Source organism: Drosophila sechellia, chromosome 3L (assembly GCF_004382195.2).
Source record: "Drosophila sechellia strain sech25 chromosome 3L, ASM438219v1, whole genome shotgun sequence".
In the NCBI taxonomy this organism is placed as follows: Eukaryota; Metazoa; Arthropoda; class Insecta; order Diptera; family Drosophilidae; genus Drosophila; species Drosophila sechellia.
In genome coordinates, this window is record NC_045951.1 from 771335 (window position 1) to 793666 (window position 22332).

Below are 22332 nucleotides of genomic sequence, written 5' to 3' on the forward strand. Positions count from 1 at the left end.
TTACAAATCTTTCATACAAAAATAAAATTAAAATGAAAAATATTCAATAATTTGTAATTTAAATGGATACAAAATTCTTAAAATTTGAATATTTATTATTGATAAAAATGGATTCAAATTCAAATCTGCTCTAATACTCGAAATAGAATATAGAAAACAGTTATATCATATTATTGTAAGTTCAGTAGTTTTGCTCCACTGTAGGTGGGAGGAGCGCCCACTCGCCCTGAGCTCCACTAAGCTCATCTATTATGACCTTTTTCTGGAGAGATGCAGGGATTTAGCCATGGAATTTATTATGGTTATGTATATTGAACCTAGCTCCTCATCCCTCGGGACAGAGTGAGCATTGTGAAGTCGCTGCCACGACCCGAGATAGTATTTGCCATTACCTTTTTTGATTAGGTCCGGGCCTTGGCCCCTGTTCCTCGCTGGATTCCGATGCCATGCCAGTTGGAGGTTCAGTTTGGGTCTCAGTGCTCCGTTTTGGTCCCTCGACCGAAGGTATGTGCATATCTCCGCTGGTATCGCCCCATCTTCTGCTCGTTCTCCATTGTGCGCACTATAATCTATATGTGATGTCCGCCAGCAGCGTCCGTCGGTCGTTCAGTCGGCTTCCCTGATTATCTTTTGCTATATATGCAGGAGACTGTATGTGTGTAAGTTCGCGAGTGTCTATGCGACGACTGTCGCACCCAAAAGCACCATAGGGACCTGAATTTTTCCTAGTAATTTCCTTTGTGCCTCCTGCCACTCCAGTTGCCAGTTCCCTTGCCCGCTTCCCTCGCCGTATTCACGATTCAATGGCACCGCCCTCTTGTTAGCGAAGTCGCCTCTGCTGTTGGTAATCCCAATCCCGATTCCGAATCCGATCCCCCTCGCCGTTCATATGATGTGAGCTCATTGGCGTCGCTACTACGAGTTTATTGCCATTTCCATATCGGGGTTTAACATCTCGTGTTATGCCCTGAACTACATGGGTGGTGTAATATCGCTCCATTTGCACTGTGGTGGTGGGAACTGGATATTGGAAAAATCAGTTCGGAACGCGAGACTTTAAAATATATGCGAATTTAAATATATTTTTTATGTAATGCAATGTATTATAATATATAAAAGTTTAAGGCTGTAAGTTCGCACAAAGATTAAAATTTAGAGTGGCGGTATAAGTAGTAATTAATAGAATTGTACACAAAAATTTAGGATTGTAATTAAGATAGTCCGTATCATATACATATACAAAGAAGTCACCAGGTAATTCCTCGGGCTTGTCATCTCTTGCAATGCAAACATGCGCAAAAACTGAACAATTCACTTAAAAAAAATATAAAAAAAAAATGGCAAATCGATTTGTTCAACCCAAAAGCTAACACAAATGAAATCCAATACATGTCGTTGTCGGAACCGTCAGCCTGAAGGATATTTTCGGATGTTCGCAGGGAAAGGGCGTCAGAAAGGATACCCTCTTTGGTACCCTAGTTCGAATCCGCTCGTCATCTCCTGCACAGTACAGATAGATAACCATCTATCGAAGGCTGTGTGGCAAGGAAGCGAGGAAAGACGATGTGCGAGTATAAGAAACGAACTCGCCACGTTAGAGCGGCGCATGACAGAAAGCTGAGGGCCCATCGTCATTATCGTCAGAACCTCCAGAGTCTCGGCTCAAGGGCCATCATCATCATCATCCACATCCTCATCGTCGTCATCGTCTGCAGCAGCCTCCAAAGCCCAAGAGGCTTATGCCGCACCGACAACCCAAATAAGAAGTACGGGGTATAAAGCTGAGTAGCAGAACCAGAGACTAGAGCACCAGACTTGTTTCGCCACCATCGCCATCGCCATGACATACAGTCGGTTCTCACGTTTTCCGCTCGAAACAAATATATATAGCTACATATATCTGCACTCTAGATGAACGGGTATTCGTAGATTCGCTCTTGAGCCGGGGTCTACAGTTTTGGCGAGCCATTCGTATTTGGCATACAATAGAAACGATTATGGCATCGTTTGTATGTTTGGCGATTAAAGGGGTCGATTGGGTGAGTTCGGTATGATGAAAGAATCAATACTATATACGCAACTAACCGCCAGCCAAAGTAAATAAATGAAATGGCATGCATTTACAGGATGCTAATGGATATCGGGGCGATGATGATGAGCCAGGTAATTGGCTCTTGTTCCTTTTCCATGACAACTTCCCCGGCATTTCGAACGATCTTTAAAGATTACTAAAGATTACTCATCGAGTTAGGTGACAAATAAAAATACAGTAAAGGTAAATCACCTATTTAATTTCATAACATTTCTAATGAAACATTAGATATCGAAAAATGAGTCCCTTGTGTAGAAATAAAGGGTATTATGCAGCGTTTTAAAATTAGCAAAAGAGCCATATTCCCCAGCTGTCCTGGTTTTGACAATGAAAAGTTTTCTATATACATATAAAAGATAAAATTACCTTCATAAAGTTTGGGGAGCACTGCATGGCAGTTAGACACGCCAATCCCAATGAGCCACCCTTGTGGGTGAGAAAAGCGCGTGGAACCAGTGGGACTCGATGATTCCGACGCAATAAAAAAGTTACACCAGCAGCGCTATATAAACGCCATAAATAGAATAGGCCCCGGAGCTCAAACATTTATAATCCTAATAAAATGCTACGTATTAAGATATTCTTATAAAGACCAAGGAATAAAAGCGCACTCAAATCTATGCAACTTCCAATTGAAATTGTGGTAAGCTACGAGGTTTCATACAACGAAATATGTGTGTACCTCATATATCTGAGATGAAGTACCCTCGGTATTGGCATAATTTGGATCATGACACACTTGGTGGTTCGCACGTCCCTTCCTTTAAATTTTTATTCATCCACCGATCACAAACAGTTGTGCAACATCATAAGCCCCTGACCGGCGAAACCCACGTCAACTGTACCCAATTGGACATTTTACATGCCCTTCGGCCTTACATCCTCTCAGTCCTGCGATTGGCATATGTACTATGCCGTACTATATATGCCGAACCCCAGCTACTCGAGGGAAAAAGAAGAAGCGGCACAAGAGGACGGCGACGAGGATGAGGACGAGGATTGAGGTTGAGGGAGCTGAAGAGCTGAAAGTGGTATATATAGTCTGTCCTCTTGCTCGTCGTATATCCCTCAACGGCAATTCCGCTTTCAGGGTTTTATGTCAGAGCTCTTAACGCGCTGGGGTTTCAATTTTGTTGTGGGGCGCAGCCGTGTGGCAGTAACCTGAGCCAAAGTTGTTGTGTTTGCATTGATGTTGCTTCTTCTTCGCGTTCTACCGTTATCGGGGAGCCCCCCGAGCACCTAACCCTACACTCGTAGGTTTTCCGCCTGTAAGAGTGCTATATTCAAGCCGTCGCCGTCAGTCGAGTCTGACGACGTCGGTCGGAAATCCTTGAAACGAAAGTCCTGAAGCTCCTGCTTCAGCTTCTGCTGCCCAGGAGGGTTGCCATCGTATGGCGAAACTTTGCCGCAACCGGAACGGATGGCGATGTAGCAATGGCGATGTGGCGTATCCAACGCTCCATAGACCCGGCTGTGTAATCGTAGCGCCCTCAATCGACACTGCGACAAAATCTACTAAATACAATTTCTATATATTTTCGTCATGTCTTGACTTAGCAACTTCACAACTCATAAAGTAGCTAACCGGTATTTACATTTACATTAAATACTATATAACAAAACCAACAAGTTTCTTTCAGTGCACTTATATGCTCTGCAATCTGAAGGTGCGAGTGTGATTGTGAGTGTCCACCTTCTGGCACCGCAAGGTCCCTCACCGGGATGCTGCGCTGCTGGCATCCGCTTCCCCCATATATCCTCAGCCCTTCGGACTTCGCCCTTCGCCGCCCACCTTCGGCTGTACTCCCATCTAGAATTGATGTAGCACCTACGGTGCTCCCTCTCCATCTGCCCACTTCCGGAGCTTCTGTTCCACGCACGTTCAGCTTCAACTTCGCTGCAGGTCATTCGGACTCGTTCAGTCTCATCCCACATCGCGTAAAGTTTTAGAGGACGAACGTAAAGTTTTAGCGCTGATTGTTGGTCTCGCTGGGGCGAGTGGAAAATTGCCTTATAGCTTGGAAACCTGGTCAAAGACCCAGATAGCCGTGCCATGAGCGTCTTAAGAACAGCTATTCGGGTGCATCACCTTGACAATGTCAATCCTTATTACCATTTAAGTGAACGGTGGGTAAACGGATTCGTTTTGAAACATGTTATTCAGCAACAATTACTTAATAATAATATACATTTTATATGCGAGTTTGAAACTTGTATATGATATACGAATAGTTAGTTTACGCTTGTTTGTTCACTTACAAATAAATTCACATTTTTAGTGAAACTAAAAAAAATAACGCAGTTTTCATAAAGCCTATCTTATACCCTGCAGAGGGTACTCAAAGGTCTAAATATACTTATAAACTAAGGCACACCTTTTTGCTTTGGTACTTATTCTAGGGATTTGTCCATTTCCTCACTCTTTTTCGCAGCTGACTCAAAGATCTTCTCCAGCTGCGTGAGCAGGCCAATGGCTCTATAGTTCTCCTCCATTAGGACGAATTCCTCCAGGGGCTTCAGTAGACGCAGTGCGTCCTTGTAGCTCTCTACGCAGCGCGGCAGATTTGCCTCATCGCTGGTCTCTGAATAATGACCGGGACTATTGGCTGGCAGTAGTTCCGCATTCTCCTCAGGCAATGCCTCATTGAGCGATTGAATCTTCTGAATCTTCAAGCCACAGGGCATTGGGCCGCTGTTCTCTTCTGATTTTCGTTTAGTAGCCCTTTCTGGCAAATCCTCATTATGCTCATCCTCATCATCCTTTATTTCTATTAGCTCAGGTGGCACTTCAATGGCCACGCAATCATCGTCTTCTTCGTGCTCAGATTCTTCGGGTTTTGGTTCCACCTGTGGGAATTGGTCCAAGTCTGTCTTGTTGCTCTGGCTCAGTTCTTCCTGCGACTTCTTGGGGTCCAGCGTGATCTTGTGTTCATTCCGGCCGCAATAACTGACTATATCTCGTAGGTCCAGGGAAAGCGGCAAGCGGCGGTTCGTCACCTGAACTCCCACCGTGAAATTAAAGTTATAGCGACTCTTAAAGTGCTTCAACCACACCTTGTCGGGAAAGAAGGAGTCGATCTTGAGGATGTCCCTCAAACTAATGGCCACAAAGCGCAAATTGTCTAGGTCAAGACGACCCTGGCGAACCAACTGTGATCGCTGGATATACTCATAAACGCACTTCTCCAGGAACGCTAACTTTCGCTTTCTACGCAGGTGCACTTCATCCGAGGTGGCTTGATTTTGGCAAGAGGTGGTGACCAATGTCTTTGTGCGATAAAGAGGTCGATCACTGCTAGTGAGAGTAGGTTCCGGCGATCTGGGCGCTAAGCTGCAAGACATCGAGGTGTGTCGCCCACAGTACGACATTATGTCCCTCAAGTCCATAGATCGTGGTGGTCGGCGGACTATCGTGATCTGACGATTCGACAGGGTTATGTTATAGGCGGCCTTGAAGTGATTGATCCACGGTTTGTTCGGCACGAAACCTTCGATTCGCATGAGGTCCCGGAACTCGATTGCACGGTTGCGGATCATCTCCTCGTTCACATCACTGTGGAGGTAAAACTGGGCCCTCTGGATGTACTCGTACAGGCAGTGGCCCAGAAAGTTCAGCTTGCGCCGGCGCAGCTCGGCTTCCTTATTGGCCGGCTGGCTCAGCCGATTGGTGGCCTTGTGGAACTCCAGGATGGCTTCCCGATTGGACACAATGCTCTTGATTTGCTCCCAGCTGCAGTTGAAGTTCCTCGCAATCTTACTGTACATGGGCACAATGTCGTACTGTCGGATGGCAGCCACGCGCTCCTCCAGAGTCAGCACGTTCCGGATGCGATGCGATCCATTCGAGTTTTCGTGGGCGTTCTGTAATTGATTCATGGTTTATTTCTGTGTAAAATCCGATTCCTAGGCTTAGTTACATATGTTATTGATGCTGAGGGTGCATAGCCTTGGGAACTCAAATTATCTGTATGCGATATATCATTCATACATATTTATGTACATATGTATGTATATTTACGAACATGTTCTCATCTTATTCGCAAATGAGTCTCGCGTATTCTAGCTCAGAGATAACAAATTTGAAATCGAAGCATTGCACTCTCACTTCTCACTACGAAAGTATACTTACGTCAGAGTACATTTCCTCTCCCGCTCTTACTCTTTCAGGTTCTGCACTCTCTCTTAGCGTGCTCTCGCTCCCACTCTCACTGCCCCTCCTCACGTGACCGATAAAATTATGTTCCTTTAAGAACGAAGGTAAAACGAATTAGTTATTATACAGAGAAGAGCTGTTTACTTACCTCAGTCGCACAGCTTAAAGCATAGAGTACACTTTGTCACAAATATACAGCAGTTTTTTAGGCACATTAAACAGTAAATATGTGCAGCCGCACGTGCTCAGAGTTGCCAGAGCGAGTGCAAATCAATGACTGAACATGCTGCCCGAACAGTGCAGAGATCTGGACTCTCCTCCGTTTGGCGGAGCGGAAAAACCGTAACATTGAGAGAGACATTCCGCTCTTTCTCTCGCGAACTAAACCGACTGGTGGTATTCGTTTGCGGTATGGGATTTATTTTCGGATCGAGAGTAAATATTCTCTCGCTAAAGCAGCTATAACTGGTTTAATATGCCGAAATACACAAATCGCATTACCACCTAGTCTGTGCTGAAACTGGTTTGGTATGTATAAATAATATCTAGTGCTTCACTTAACGTTTATTTACCACATTTTAATGGGGCCCTGTTGGTTAATACACTCTATACACTCTTTTCGCATATTACAATTATTTACACATTTTGGGTCTTGACTCTCAAAGGCAGGACACACCAACATTTTGATTGTAGATTACAGGTAAAAACTAAACTGTATTTTTGTGGCGCAATTAAGATCATAGATCGAAATCCTCGTTCTGAGGCGGATTTACGACTGATTTTTCAACTTCAGTGAGTAGTCCAATGGCGCGATAGTTGTCATTTAACATGACGTACTCCTGTAAGACCTTCAAGTAGGCCAAGGCCATATTTTTACTGTCGATGGATTTCAGCGAATTTTGTAAGGAAGCGTCTACTTTGTGGTCCACCTCGTCTTGACTAGTCTCATTTTCCTCCTGTCATTGAGGAATTTATCTTTACGTAAGTTCTATTACAGTCCAAGGACCTGTTTACTCACCTTAACTACTGCCGTTGCGTGAGATTTAACAGCAACGATGCAGGGATTTAACTGGGAAGTCTAAAAAAAACTTTCAAAAATTAAGGAGATTTTTCAGGATGAAGGAACAACTAACCTCCTTAATCTCATCTTTTGAGCTCGATTCCATTTCCAATGACCTAATTTCCTCTTCATCGGTAAATCCACCATGCTAAGAAAATTAATAATAAGTACTAATGATACTGATGATCTACTAGTACGAACCCACCTCTATCTCTATTTTAATTATAGCTTCTTCTGAAGCAGAATCCGTACGCACGCGTACTTCTAATTTCTTCGACTTCGCCTGCAATAATAGTGTTAATTTATTTTGTGACTTTTTAATAGTGTCCTACCATTTCTGGCGTTTTGTTGGTTTTCTTATTTCCTGCCGCTTTTGCCTTTTCATCATCAGCCCATTTTTTACACACTTTACAAAGTTTTGTTGGACGATTCTTAGTCACCTTTCTAAGGTATGCACACCTCTTACATCCCATTTTAATTAGACCGCTTTGTTTCTAGGATAAGTTTTATATTTACTAGCATTTAACTTATCCTTCATATGTTTGCCTACTCACCGAGTTTATAGCTTCCTTACACTTGTATGTTTCTGCGTATAATATTTTTTCAGGTTTCTAAAAATGCACATCGAGTTCAGTCGAAATTCGATCAGAATTCGATGGGAGTTTGTGTGAAAACATGGATATGAGATTAGAATAGATAATGCTATAGAACAGACTATCAAATCCCCGTTACTCGGAGAATGGAAGTGCAATGAAAAATGTAAAAGTTCTTTTGTAATGGGCCTTACATTGATCAGCTGTCGATTCTCAGTAAGTTGCTCAGTTTTGTCCATCCTGGCCTTCGTCAGCTGGTCCAGGCGATCCCGCCACCGCTCGCAGAGTCCCTTGGTCTTGTGCTGTTTCTGTACCAGGTAGAAGGAGCTTTCCACATGAAACTTGCGTTGTGTGGGATCGGTCTTTGCCTTGATTTTGGTTCTCATGGAGGCCAGACAGATGTTAACCTCGGAGAGCATCTCCTCCATTTGGTCTAAGTACTGCTTGACCTTGAAGATTTCGGCATCCTGCAGGTCAATCAGAATGTCCCTGTACTTAGCGACAAGTCCTTTGAAACGTATCACTTGAATGGCAAGCGTCATGGACTGCGCCTTGTAGGACGTACGCTTCGAGTTATTCCCCTCCTTCTGGATGACGGCGCGCAACTGATCGAGCTCGCCATGGACATCTTTAAGGTAGCGGATGGCATTACTAAGATTTGACTCCGCTGTGACAAAGGCGGCAGCATCCGGGGGTCGAAATCCTGGCGGGGCAGGACCCAGTGCGAATACCCGGGACTGCAGGTTGTCCGGTAAAATGGATTTATTTTCCATAACATTAACAAAACTTAGACTTCCACAATATTTTTTGTAGACCGCATTGGTATTGCCCATCTGAGGCATTTAGTGTTGCCATTTCGAAGTTATCGATAAAGTTTTGCTTCATTTGATCATTATTGCATAATATTATAACTTTTTAAAACCTGAATTACATGTTTTCAAGATGCTTGTTATTTATTTTTAATTATGTTTTAATTTTCTATTTTTTGCACCTGAAGGTCTTTTGTTAAACATTTAGTGTCAAATTGGTGCTGCCAGATGTTTTGGTTTTTGTCAATTCCGAAGACCTTATTGCTTTCAGATTCTCCTTTATCTCGGCAGGATTCACTTTGTTCCTCTTCAAAATACTAGTAAGATTTCAGAAATCTTCGCTTTTCCTGTGAAATTCCTAAAGATTGTCCTAACTATAGGTTTTAGAGAACGGTATTGCCACAGCGCAATATTTTAGCCAATATCCAAGACAGATTTGTTCAGAACCAGATTCATTTTTCAGTGGTGTTCGCAAGTGCATGAACCATAATTAAATAAAGTAAATTAAAGTATAAACATATATTATATAATAATAAAAACTTAAAACTAGAGGTATAAATTAGCAGCGTGCCTAATCTTATCTTTGCTTTTTTTAGTAAATTGCGTACTATCTTATAAGGACACTACGTTTGATCCACCTCGAAGTCTTTGATTTGGGCTGGATATTGAATGGCGTGCTCCGCCTGTATTAGAAGTCCTATGGCCCGGAAATTATCGTGAACCATGGCGTACTCCTGGAGAGCTCTTAGGTGTCTCATTGCCTCTTCGGCGTTGCTGATGGAGATCTCGTCCGCGTACTCGGACGAATCATTTGTATTGGGTTCGGCGGCATTAATAACAGCGAATTGGACCACATCCCGCTGCAGATCCGTTCGCACTTCAAAGTCCTTCTGGATCTTGATATCGACATCATCCAATGGATGCTTTCGTTTGCGATACGTACGAATTTGCCGGGGAATAACTGTGCTGACAGTGGTGCCCATAGACAGCATCCTGCCTTTCTGGATACCGGTCCCCACACTGACCACAGCATCGTAATTATTGATGGAAAGTTCCCTTGGCGGTGGGACGGGCTCATCCTTCAGAATTTCGGACATCTCGTCGTAGAACTGCCAGTCCGGATGGAAATGCGGTACCTTCGCCAGGAGTTTGCTCCTTATGCTGTAGTAGGTCTTCTTCAGGTTCCTAAATTTTCGATCCAGCTGAATGGCATCGATATCTGTCATTCCCCGGCTTTCAAGGGCAACGACCATTTCCCCCCAAATGTCCTTGATCTTTTTTTTCGGATCCCGAAAATCAGCTTGGCGTTCATTGTAAAGGGACAGTAAAAGTCGGGTGTTGGATGTACACCACTTCCTTTCGTAAGCTGGCTTATTGTAAGTATAAATTAGTTTTCTTCTTGAATTTACGTTTTTAACTTACACTTTGTATCCATTGATTCCAACAGCTACTTATTTGATGACGAAATAGTTTTGTTTCCCAGGCTGCTCGTTTTTTCAGACGGCGTAAGGGAAAAAGGTATCATGATCCAAGCATCTGTGTTTCGATTTTTCTCTATCGATAACTATCGAAAAGGTGGCACGAAACAAAGATGGGAATATTCTTTCGTTTTCTAAAAATTGATTTATTAACTTAACGAGTATTGCAGTATTTTAGCTTTCTTTGTTAATACTCGCTTTCGGAGGGAACATTTATTTTTTATATCTTATATAAATACTCATCTTAGCTTATCAAGCTGCATTCTTGCGAGTCCGATTTTATTGCCATTATGTAGTTTTTGAATTTAAAAGTCTCGCAGTAAGGATTTAGTAAGTACTTGCCGTAGGACGAGACCACCCAAAACTTAATAATAGAAAGTTAATATTGAAATGGACCTACACTAAAAATAAGCACATAACTATTACTGTGCTGCCATCTACCGGCAATGCGACTTTCATTTACAGACGCTAGGTGTCGCCCGAACAGTTCGTCGACAGGGGCGCAGTAGTATACATGTAAAATAACTCGAGTATACACAGTAAAAAACTGTCCGAAACACAGATATTGATTTTTATATTAATAAATTTTTAAAGCAAATTATATAAGATTACCAGGGCTTGCTATTATAAGCTTTTATTAACTTATCTGCAAGTTTTAGATAACGAAAAAGTTACTCAAAAAGGTTAAGTCCTATCGTGGAGTCTATGCCCAATTTTCCGTATTTACCCAATCGAGCGTGTCCTAAATTTAATTTCCGCTACAAATAAAAAGGGAATTTACATATGCACAATTGGCACTTTTTCCTAGAAACACCTGCGCACCGAAGTGAATGTGTGAAAAACTTGGTTAGAATATCTCAAGAAGCGCACTTCCGTTTTGGCCTAGATAATAGCCGTGGAGGGCTAACTCGGTAGTACGTAAAGCAGTCAGTAGTTGCAACCCCAGAATGTGACTTTAAACAATGTTTCGGTAGGGGGTTCAACGGAGCGCAACTGCGTATAAGGTGTGGTGTGGACCGACCCTACAGACGACCCTTACAAATAAAGGTCCGAAACCAGAGCCAAATAATTGTTGCGCAACTAGGCGAAGCTAGCTCACTGATTTTCCCATGAAGAGTTGGACCAAAACGCGATCAGTGGGGCATGCAATGTGGGAAAATAGACTCTCGGATATGATTGACAATGGTTCGGGGCCGCTTTGGACCCTATATATTTTGACGGTCTGCCCATGGCAATGGCTTCATTATGTTGAACAGCTCTCACAGTAATAAGGCTTTCGGGCCGACTGCTTGGAAATTGCACTTCGTGCAGGCGGATTTCAAATTCATTTCGCTTAAATGTGTGGCGCTGCCTTTGGGCCCCAAGTCCTCAAGTCGCGCAGTTAGTTGCACCGTGGAAGCCAAGGTGAGATCGTTGAACAACTGACTGGTGAGCTGTTCTTTTATGGCTTACATCTCACCCAAGCACTGAAAATAATCGGAATATACCTTAGGTCTACGATTTGACTGTGAAATATGTAGCTCCTTTCAGGATATTCATTTTTCTCTGTGCAAGTCCTAAGCGAAATCCAATTTATCCGAGGTCCACAGTAGACCAGATCGGTTCACTGGGAGTTCAATGCTCGCGGGTCACGACTTTGCCTCCAATCGAGCAGACATAAATCGGAGCAGCGGGAACTTTGACAGACTGCTCGAGATCTGCGATTTCCTTGGGATTCGGATTGAGATCCGGACCGAGATCGGGATCGGGATCGGGACTGTGCCTGCATGCATCTGGGTCCAGGCATTTCAATCAATTGACGGAAGTCAAAGTTTTCGCCAGCGAAATGATCATGATGTATGTTATTGGCCCCGAATACAGAGCCTACTCATTTGCTATTTGTCAAATTTTCATTAGATGGCCATAAATTGAAATCATGCGCCATTTGTTTTTGGTCAGCACACAAATAAATTTCGCACTGCCGCACCGATTCTCACGATCTGAGGACCAAGTGATTGGATTATAGATGGATGAGGGGTAAGGCACTAAAACTTTCTAGCTGTTCACACCAGCTGGTCTCTCGATCGACGTTTTGGTTTTGGTCTTGGCCAATCGCCACCTGCACTTGGGAGTTTGGCAGATCGGCCAGAGGCCTTACACTCGAAGAAAAGCGAGCCTGTGTGCGCAGAAATCAGAGAGTTCCTTTGTAAAATCACTGTGAAATAGTTTCTCTCTCTGTTGTAATATTTGAGGTAAGAATGTCACATTTTCTTTGAGTGCATTAGTTGGTGCCGGAGCAGGATCTGAGATGCTGGACCTGGTCCCCACACGTTCGAGTATGTTGCTTGGCTAAAAGCGAATTCCAGTTGCAAACCCATTTTTGGCACGATCGCTGAGCACAAACCTTTTTTGGGAAGAAGCCGCCGCCACAAGGAGCATTGATTTGGAGTTGCATTTGGTTTTGGTATCGGTTATTGGGTATTGGGCATTGGTCCTGCCAATTGCCAGACGGCGGCCAGAACGCACACGTGGATACGGAATGGGCATGGGTATGTGCCCGCTCTATGGAGCATGGGATGGTGCTGGAGCTGGGGGCTTTCGTGGGGCTGTGTGGCATGTGTTGGGGGGAGTGGCAAGGGGAATGCAGGCAGTGAGAGTTCGCAGGTGTGTGCTGCCGTATGTATCTTTGGCTTGGCTCGGATCGTGATTGCTGGCAGTTCGGCTCTGACTTGGACTTGGATTTGGATGTGGACTTGGAAGTCGGGTATCCAGCTGCGAGAACGCACCCACTTGGCCAGCACACACACTCACCCGCACACACACCCACAATCAGCGGGTCCAGACGAGGCCAGCGGCAAAGATCGTGTTCATGCGGTGGCTTTATGACCACACCGGAAAAATTGGGGGTATACAAACGCTGAGTTTGCCGTGGTCCGTTTGAAATCAATTGACTAATGGACATTTCACCAACAGACAAAAAAAAAAAACATATATTTAAATAATCAATGCGTGTTATATAAGTGTAATGTTCAAAGGTATTAAATGAATGTTTGACAAAAGTGTATAGCCAGCATAAGTGCATAGATTGGAATGGGATGTTTGAGGTTGATATTCGCTTGCTGTATCTCAGAAAAGCACAGTGCCCGTGCTGATTGATTAATCATTGCCGGTAATTTGATTTTGTGCCTTTTGTGCGCAGTTCCACCGTTAGACGGTCGGCCAGGCCCATACTACATACATATATGCAGCTCTCGTGGATCTCGGAGCTCCAGCTCCCTCCCATAGCCTTATGCTCCGTGCTCCGATCTGCTCGACAAGCCTCTTTCAGCGCTTTGATTGATTGTTTCATTGCATTTTGAGCACTGGGCTTGAGCTTGCCATATTCACCTGGTTGGTTGCCAGTCAGTCATACAATATACTCGAGAAACTCGTGGAACTGCGAGACACCCGACATGTGTTCCCTGCATCTCCATCTACGGCTGACTTATGGATTTGTTTCTTGCTGGCCCCTCGCTTTTCTGCATGTCAGCTTAGCTGTCAAAATCCTTGAGCCGACTACAATGTCTAAATGGCTGGCACACTTTTGATTCGGCTGATTAACAACTCGGCAGTGGAGCTGCCGTTTGACAGTTTTTTTCGCGTAGAAAATCGGAGAAAGATCGATGACAGTTTTGGCTGATCTTCGGCCTGACGGATGGCCATAAATTAATCTATTTACCCAGGCCATTGAATAATGCAGACGATATGTGAAATTAAAATTGAATTAGAAATTTAAAGCTGATTGATGACGGAAGCTACAGGGGGTTTATTTAAAGCTTCAACTTTAGCTGAATTGTTTAGTCCATACATTCAATAATCTTTGAAACTAAATTACAAATATTTAATAACTTATCTCTCTGTCCGGCATATCCTTGCAGAAGCACACTATTTAGAAGCTGATTCTCATGGATCTTAACAAGCTTAATCGTTTAATATTTTTGCGATCCCCGCCAGCAATCAATAATAACAATAAGCCCACATAATCAAGCCCTAAGCCATGGCTTCTACCCACAGGGTAAAATAGCACACCCATTTCGGGGCGTTTCTCCGCCGATGAGCAGGGGATCCTTCATGGGAAGTCAAGCGGAGGACAAAGGTGTTCGCTGACTGGAAGGCGTCGAGTCCTGCCTCTAAACACCTGGGCCTCGGATGAATGCAAATATCTGGGAATAACAATGCGGTGAATCACATTGTGACGTCACAATGTCGCAGTATGTCAGCGGCTGCTTTATCGAGATCCGGCCAGATGACAACCCCTAATTGAGGTTGCCGCTTTGCCACAGTCCCTGGCGGCAGCTCTCTGTCTTCCTTTACCCCAAGGACGCTAGTCAGGACTCACCGGGCGGCGCAAAAAACAATCGCGAAAAAAAAGAAATCAAATAGCGTACACTGGTACGAATATGGACAATTTAAAGTATAAACAACGAATTTAAATCAAAATGTTTCAAGAGAAAACGAGAACTCACTTTGATATCGGTTGTAAAGGTGTATTAGTATGCAACAAAATATGTTACAATTTTAGGTTTAATAAATTTCGTAAGATGTTTATAAATGTGATGCCCATTATCCTTAAATTTATTTTTGGCTTGACAAACATATTGCTTACTGTATTGATATATTTTTCCCCACTGTAGTCGATGAAAACAGCGCGCAAAAGTGCAGCTGATGTTGACGCAATCGTGGGAAAAGATTGCGGCACAACCCTGACAACCCCGACCGAAAACGACAACCCTTGGCCTCCTGTTCGCGACGCAAGGAGCCACACAGCTGGTCAAGATGACTCCGATCCTGATCCTGATTTCCCGATCCCAGCTGCCAGCCGTACCCGTACAGTCGCGTCTTGTTCAGCGAACGTCGATGGGTGATGGCCTAGGATGATTGGATTGGAGCTGGCGTGGATGCCATATGTCAACGCTGCGCACGCGCAGATACAAATGTATCTGTAGCGGGAAATCAGTCCAATTAAAAATAATAAAGGTGCAACTGCGGACCGTTCGGCAGCTTGTTAGTGTGGACCGACGGCCAAGATGGCAGATTGCACACAAAACAATGGCCCCCCGATATTCCTCGCCTTTGGCGAAAATCGCCTCTAGGCGCGTGGGAAAGCCGAAATGAATCTGCACCTGCCGCGCCCCTTTCGCAAGAAGAAATCTGCGTTTCACCATATTTGGCTGCGGCAGAAATATGTATTTACTTTATGGGTTCGTGATCGAATCAAAAGCGCGGCCATAAAACCGCTAAATTGCGGAATTCTTACAGCGATTTCAGTGCAACACGAACATGCAGACGAAAAAAATTTGGAATTTTCTATACATTGCAATGTATTGTATATATTTTATATATAAGACATACATATTTAGTTGGAGTGGAAGCATGCACCATTTTTAGATAGCGTTTTATTTACTTATAGTCTTAGTGGCATACTAATAGCATTATTTTTCTCTCTGCTTGCAGTTAGCCCGCTGACAATTCTATTTGGCACGAGCTCATTAAGCTCCATTTATATGCAACCTGAGCATTGACTGGTTCAAAATCGCGAGTGCAGCCGCCTCTCGAACTCCCGATCGCCACTCGATCCACTCAAGACCCCACTCCAAATCCGATTCCGAATCCGAATCTGAATCCGAATGGGAGTCCCATACTCCCCGTATTCCGTACTCCATGAGCCGATGACAAGTTGTTGTCCGCTGTGGCCGGCGAATGATTTACGGGCTCTCTAGAGAGCCAGCTTCACGGCATCAGGTCGCATGCCAAAAGCCGGCCAGTAAAGTGCGGAAAATACATGCATACATGCATGGGTAAGAAAACAAAACGCTTAAATGGAAATCACAGGTGGGGTGTTGTTGGCCCGCAACTCTGGCCAACATGCAGGCAACATTCTTGTCTTCGGTCATAGGGCGACACAGATAAACACAAATGGAAAACAATGTTGAAATATTTTAATTGCCTGCCAGTGACATTCAAGTCGCATGAGCGATGTCGTTGCCGAACAGTTAACACGGGAACGTGTGGACAACATCTTCCAACTGGCCAAGACAGTTGATGTTTCTATTTAGAAAGTATAGAAGATCTTATCTTATTTCCTATGTTCGGCGAAACTTCTTCATCGATCTTAGTTCGCTGGCTGGGCCAATCTAGTCTAGTCACTCTGGTCAATCTGTAGACATATGGCTTCTGCACCTATTCCACTGAATCGACACCTTGTCACACCCGAGAGTTTATTTTGCGGCGGGGGTCATTAGGTCATCTGACAGTCAATCAGCGGCTGCGTCTGGCTTTTTCAGCCATACAACTGGTTTTTCCCTCTGCAAGAATGCTAAATCTTTTTGTCAGCTGCTGGCGGCGGCAGTTGTCGCAATTAGTTGCCGCCTGTGCTCACTGCGGCTGCGAATTTTCGCCAGAGCCGCGATTTTGAGTAATCATCGGCTGGCGGAAATGCACAGTGCAGCGCCCCGGCAGCAAAGTAGCAACTCTTGACCCACAAACTTGACAAATCCATCAGCGGCAGTACGCCCCGAAACTCTTGAAGCCGCGGAGCCTGCCTCTCCCTCGATCGTAAATCAAACGCTCGTAACTTTTTCTGTAAATCATCGAAGGGGCTGGCGAAAAAAAGAGCGAAGATTCCACTGAAAAATCATAAGTCACTGCATGTCTGGGTAGTCATCTTCATCTGCAGTCCGCGCCACAGGTGGCTGTGGGGCGGGGAACAGTGGGGGAGGGGTAACTTTACCGCCTCATATGCAAAGTGTCAGTCATAAGTGACTTTTTTGATTTTGCTGCCAGCAGCAATAACAGCAATACACCAACACAGCCCGCTCGGCAAATTAATTATAGCCAAGCCATTTTCAGACATATTTCTTTCACAGCGATTTTTATGGCCCCGCAGAAGGTATAACCGTTTTTGCAAAGGGTAAAGGGTTCAAACTCCTAAGATGAAAGCAATCCGTACGATACTCTTCTTGGTCATTTCTAAGGACATGTACTTCTCAAAGTTATATAGAAAGAACGCAAGGGTATTTCCACCTTCGATGTCGGAAATTAACCTTTATCCTCTGCATTTCTGTTGGTCGAGTCTGGCAGAGTTGCATGTTGCATGTCCGCGGAGCACCTTTCACCTTAAACTGTTTGCTTTATGACCTCTTTCAGATGGATATTGTTGACGGCTGCGGCTTGGCTGTCAGGTGCTATTTTCCTTCTCTTTTTCCTCATTTCAGTTTGCTTGATGGGCGTCTGTCCGGTTTGACATGGCCGAGGGCCAAAAAGCCGAAGCTTCTAGCCACCTTTCACTCGAGTCCAGAGAATCCGCAGGTTCGCACCTGTGTACGTTTTTGGATGCCAGTTCGATGCACCGCCGTGCCTCGTGAGCCGCTAATTAATCGACTTTGCAGGGGCCTTGATTAAACCGAGCTCTCTGTCTTCCTCTTTCCTGCCAGCTCGCTGTTGGGTTGGCAGCATTTGAACTTTCGACCCGGGCCCATAAATATCGGCAAAAGATGTGAGATACGCGACGTCGTCGTCTTGGTTCGCAGCAGCAACAGCAACAGCAGCAGCAGCAGCAACTTTGTAGCAGCAACAGCACCAACAGAGTCATCATTAGCTACATCCATAAGCTCCAGCGGAGGCCGATGTCGATGTCGTTTAGCATGTCGGCTTTATGTCAATTAGATTTTCGTCTCCGATTAAGTCCGAGCCACTGGGCGAGTGCACATAATTTGGCGCTTGTGACAGCAATTTGCCGGCACCACAGCCACGCCCCCAAATGTATACTCGTGGTATAACGCCCTCTTTTAGGTGACATTCAAGGCACTTGCGAGTGACAAGTGAACCCGCCCCGAGTGCGTCAAATGATGACCCATTGACCAATCGATTTCGGTTGATTGATGTCTTGGGCCCGCAAACACAGGAAAGTTATTACCAATATCGATCGCAAGCACTGAAAAAGCTGAAAAGACTGTCTATCGATGGAAAAGGTGCAAAAGAATTGCATAGAAATAGTTATTTTTATGATTGCAAAATCTTCAGACGGATCATGTTTGTGTAATTATACCAAAATTGTATTATTTAAGACCTCATTTTGGTCAGTGTATTGGCGGTTTTTGTGTTAAGCACTTGTGATTACCCCTAATCATCGCAGGTGCTCCTTATTGTGTCCTGGTTCAATGGTTCATTGCGTGAGTCCACCGAAATGGAAAAGCGGGAATCGAATCGCTATTGATTTTCCTTCGATTGCGGGTTAATTCGATAGTTGTGCCATGTTCAAATTGATTGATAGGTGTAATTTGGAAGCAGAAAGCAAAGGTCTAACGAGGAATCTAACGAGCACTTAAGGCAATTTACTGGGCTTTAGGTATTCTCACCCAGCGTTGAAGTAATTGGGAAACATTTTGAACAAATTTGTGAAAATCTTTAAGCTATAGCAATATTTTATTAATACCGTACGAATCATTTTGACTTGGTTATTACCCAATTTAATTGATATTATAGTGATTGCTACAATTTCTAAAACACTTTGAACTGTTTTTGTTGGCGAATCTGGTTGGATTTCCTGCTTTTGCGGCTCAACAACGGCGATTTGCCTAATTTTTTGGCCAGCGGCTTAATTCGATATTAATTGTGCGGCCTGACTGACTGACTACCCCTGACTGATGGCCGCAATTTGTTTGGCGCAACTTGGCCAAATGCCCACGAATGTGGGCCCGACTTATCGGGAATAAGCGATACGGCGGCACTCCCCTCTTAGCCCGTTCTCTTCGACCAAAACTCCCGCTGGCATCGAGCGCCAGTTTTGCACGCTCCCCAAGTTCCAGATACCAGATACTCGCGGCCAACTCCCGGCTCATTAATAAGCGCCGTCTTTAAGCTAACGTTTGCAGGCACTTGAACCACTTGTAAAATGCAACATTTGTTTGAGCGATAAAATCGAGTCCAATAAATTCACAATGAACATACCAAAAGGTGCATAAAATGCAGCCACCAGCCAACCGGCAGACGATCTCCGATCCAGATCCAGATACAGATACAATGCGCCGCCTGCCATCTGTATCTGCAAGTATGCGGTGCATTCTATGCACTATGTCGATGCAAAGCCGAGACGCCGGTGCCTCGGTTCGGAGTTAGGAGGTCCAGGTCTTGGACGCCTGGTAGCCACTGGCCAGCCAGAAGAGCCAGCCTAATAAACGAGCGACCACCGCTGCAAGGCGACTTCGGCGAGCGCGACAAAATAAAAAATAGAGTTGTACGACGACCACCTGCAGACCGGGTCGCCCCACCAAAAGACCCCCAACCGGAGATCCAGCGTTAGAGCCCGGGGATCGGGATTACACCAAGATCAAAGTGTTCGGAGAACATTTTAAACAGCGCATGGATGTTTAGAAATAAGTCCAAATAGTCCGACATCACTTGCGGTAGTAGTAGCTTCACCTGTATTGATTAAAGCTAACTTTCTTTCTTGAAAACAATGTTTTAATAACAACTCCACCTGTTTCGCCCGGTGTACCAGCTTGGTTCTCTGCCATTTGTCGTCATGGAGCTGCGTGGCACTTGTTGTCCATTGAAATGTCGCCGTGTGCCTCCTAAAATATTCAAATCTCCTTTTGAATGCCTTGTAAAACGAGGCAGTGACCCCCAGCTCGAGCTCTTGGCGGCATGTCGGTGTCAGGCGGAAAAGCTGATGGGCTGCTGCAGTTGCTCCAGTTGCCGGTTTCAAAGGGGTCGTCTTGTGACTTGTGTCGTGTGTGTGGGCTGCAGATTCAGCCTGGGGTATTGTAATTTAGGCTCCACCATTGTTCGGCGATGGGTTCCGAGGATGGAAAGGGGTCTGACTTCTTCGTGGGTTGGATTGTATGTCACTCAAAAGTAGAAAGCGGGACCTGAAATTGTGTAGTTGAGATCACTCTGAGCTATGGCAAGTTCATGACCATCTCATGGCTGTGCTTGAATAATATTTACAATACCGATATAGACTCTTGATGTCTTGTATGGGCTGATGTCACAACATAACTTCACTATGCATTTCCTAGTAATCAAACAGCCTGACCCTCGGTGGTCACACCTTGCTCTGTACATGCGGCGATATTAATTGTCCGACATTACCAGTTGTCATTTGACCCAAGCCGAGCTGTCCGGCGTTCGAATAAGACAATTTCCAATTGCCCAACTGCAATGGAGTAAATTGAATCAGCAGCACCCGGAGCAGCGATCGATCTATCTATTACGATCCCAGCTCAGCCACAACCCAGGCACACTGAGCAAAATCATGATCAGTATGTGGTAATAGTCTCTTGTTTTTTTGGCTGATGCCAGTTTGTTATTTATGCCAAACTCAGTTCTGATCGAGTTTTGAATTGAAAACGTTTTTTTCCCTGTGCTTTTCATATCGAAACCGAAACCGAGGCGAGCAATTGAAGGAGAATGCTGCGTGTCGATTGCATGTTCCGCAAACTAATCGAACGAATCGATCAAATTCTCAGCGCCGCAACACGCAACCGCCGAAGATCAATATATATATATATATATGAGTGGATATATACATATATATAGATAAATATAAATAAGGGGCTGGGCGATCGCCTAGCGGTAACTGGCTGTAGTAACGCCCGCCGCTGGAATTCAATTATGACGATTGCTTTTAGCCACGATCGCCGCAGCGAGCCAATAAACAAATGTACGGACAGCAAACGTACGTAATATTTAATAATAATAACACCAACTCCAACCAGAGGGGGGTAATCAAGGGGTATGCGTTAGGCTTATATTAACATTCTGTCGAGTTTGAAGGACATAAGAGATTAGAAAGGAATCACAATTTGGAAATCGAAACAGAATTGTGAAGTAGCCCCCTTTAAAGAAGTCGTACACTACTCCCCTGCTGTTTCATTGGCGCCCGTTGGCCATGTGTTTTGGCCACCACCCGCACCCAAGTGCCAAAAAAATAGAAAAAAAACGAGCAAAAATTAAGAAAAATGAAGAAAAAGACAAAATGACTTCGGTGGCCGAGTGGCAACAATAAAACTTATTTATGTCTCTGGTCAAATTTGCGTTGCTATTTTGGGACTTATTTGACAGAGCCGGCGTTTGGTTATTGTTATGGCCATGGTGAGCTTGGCTCAGATTTCGGGATTGGGGATTGGGATTTCGGATCCCCGAGGAGTGGGAGTACGAAGTGGTGCCAAGTGGTTTCAGCGCCTGTCTTTTGTTTGGTCGTGCCAAAAGGTTTACGACCTGTTAATGTCCAACTAGGCAAACTGCATTGGCCGTTTTGCCATTTTGGCCACCGTTAAGGTGGGATATTGGCATTACTATTGCACACAGACAAGACACAGACAAGGCACCCACTGCAACAACACGGCTGCTTGGCTACGCAATTTGGCGCACGTTTTGTTTATATTATTTAATAAATTTCGTGTCGGACATATTTTCCCGGCATTTCGCCTGTGGGGAAGGTGTGCTGTGCTGACCCGATCTGTTTTACATGTGGGTTGGTAATAATGTTTTGAAAGAGCGAATGCGAATTCGAAACATGGGGCATACATATTAGCATGGATTTGAAATTGGCCGAAAACTGATATATTGCCTTTGTACTTTCAATCTGAAGTTGAATACAGTTTGATCTTGAGTTAAAATTGATTTGTGTTAATTGGGACTCGGTTGTCTTGGAAAGGTTTCTGAAAAATGTCTACTAACAACAAATTTTATTTGTTGCTTTTATGAGGTGCATTTTTATTACCTCGTACCTTGCAGTTTATTTGAAGTAAGCCAATTTATGTATTTTCTCAGGCGCCAGCAATGCTATCTATTGAATTTGACTCATCGCCCGCGAGTGTTTCTATGAATTGCAGTGCTCTTTGTTGAGGGAGGAATATGGACTTGATTAGATTAACATTTGCACTGCCGCCATAGGGGTATGGGGGAACTATTCATTTCCGATTTCAACAGCCTCTCTGTTCCTCAAGCAATGGCAATTGTCATCTTATCATCGCCGGGTCTTGGGAATGACCAATTGATCGACTGAAACAGCTGGACTTTTACAGACGGCCCACATTGGCGCACGTGCACTTAATTTATTTCAATAAAAAAATAATTTCCCGTCTATTATCCGCACTCTCGCACTCAACACAATACCAACAAAGC

The 22332-nt window shown here is 44.4% G+C and overlaps 3 protein-coding genes and 3 long non-coding RNA genes across 8 annotated transcripts; 2 read left to right on the top strand and 4 right to left on the bottom strand.

The window, feature by feature from the left end:
- Positions 1 to 1929: 1929 nt before the first annotated feature.
- Positions 1930 to 2280, top strand: LOC116801020. The gene is made up of 2 exons (XR_004361720.1): positions 1930 to 2039; positions 2127 to 2280. It is a non-coding gene; the product is annotated as an uncharacterized LOC116801020 (long non-coding RNA).
- A 1952-nt stretch (positions 2281 to 4232) lies between these two features.
- LOC6610214 lies at positions 4233 to 6690 on the bottom strand. Of its 2 annotated transcripts, XM_032718219.1 has the most exons (3): positions 6394 to 6690; positions 6222 to 6335; positions 4233 to 5953 (listed from the first exon to the last, which is right to left on the bottom strand). In XM_032718219.1, exons 2-3 carry the CDS (start codon positions 6231 to 6233, stop codon positions 4484 to 4486), a joined length of 1482 nt encoding a protein of 493 aa, XP_032574110.1. In that variant the 5' UTR covers positions 6234 to 6335; positions 6394 to 6690; the 3' UTR covers positions 4233 to 4483. The 2 variants fall into 2 exon arrangements, with proteins under 2 accessions (XP_032574110.1, XP_032574109.1); XM_032718218.1 differs by lacking the exons at positions 6222 to 6335; positions 6394 to 6690 and adding an exon at positions 6010 to 6093.
- A 107-nt stretch (positions 6691 to 6797) lies between these two features.
- Positions 6798 to 8753, bottom strand: LOC6610215. Its single transcript, XM_002034786.2, has 7 exons — positions 8093 to 8753; positions 7860 to 7916; positions 7638 to 7799; positions 7511 to 7588; positions 7379 to 7453; positions 7264 to 7323; positions 6798 to 7201 (listed from the first exon to the last, which is right to left on the bottom strand). The coding sequence occupies exons 1-7, from the start codon at positions 8738 to 8740 to the stop codon at positions 6983 to 6985; spliced, it is 1299 nt and encodes a 432-aa protein (XP_002034822.2). The 5' UTR covers positions 8741 to 8753; the 3' UTR covers positions 6798 to 6982.
- A 458-nt stretch (positions 8754 to 9211) lies between these two features.
- Positions 9212 to 10220, bottom strand: LOC6610216. Its single transcript, XM_002034787.2, has 2 exons — positions 10130 to 10220; positions 9212 to 10073 (listed from the first exon to the last, which is right to left on the bottom strand). Exons 1-2 carry the CDS (start codon positions 10140 to 10142, stop codon positions 9331 to 9333), a joined length of 756 nt encoding a protein of 251 aa, XP_002034823.2. The 5' UTR covers positions 10143 to 10220; the 3' UTR covers positions 9212 to 9330.
- On the top strand, positions 10001 to 10791 carry LOC116801019. The gene is made up of 2 exons (XR_004361719.1): positions 10001 to 10083; positions 10155 to 10791. It is a non-coding gene; the product is annotated as an uncharacterized LOC116801019 (long non-coding RNA).
- A 6459-nt stretch (positions 10792 to 17250) lies between these two features.
- On the bottom strand, positions 17251 to 20385 carry LOC116801241. 2 transcript variants are annotated; one of them, XR_004361876.1, is made up of 3 exons: positions 20157 to 20385; positions 19682 to 20072; positions 17251 to 19623 (listed from the first exon to the last, which is right to left on the bottom strand). It is a non-coding gene; the product is annotated as an uncharacterized LOC116801241 (long non-coding RNA). The 2 variants fall into 2 exon arrangements; XR_004361874.1 differs by having other exon boundaries at positions 20152 to 20385.
- Between the last annotated feature and the right edge of the window lie 1947 nt (positions 20386 to 22332).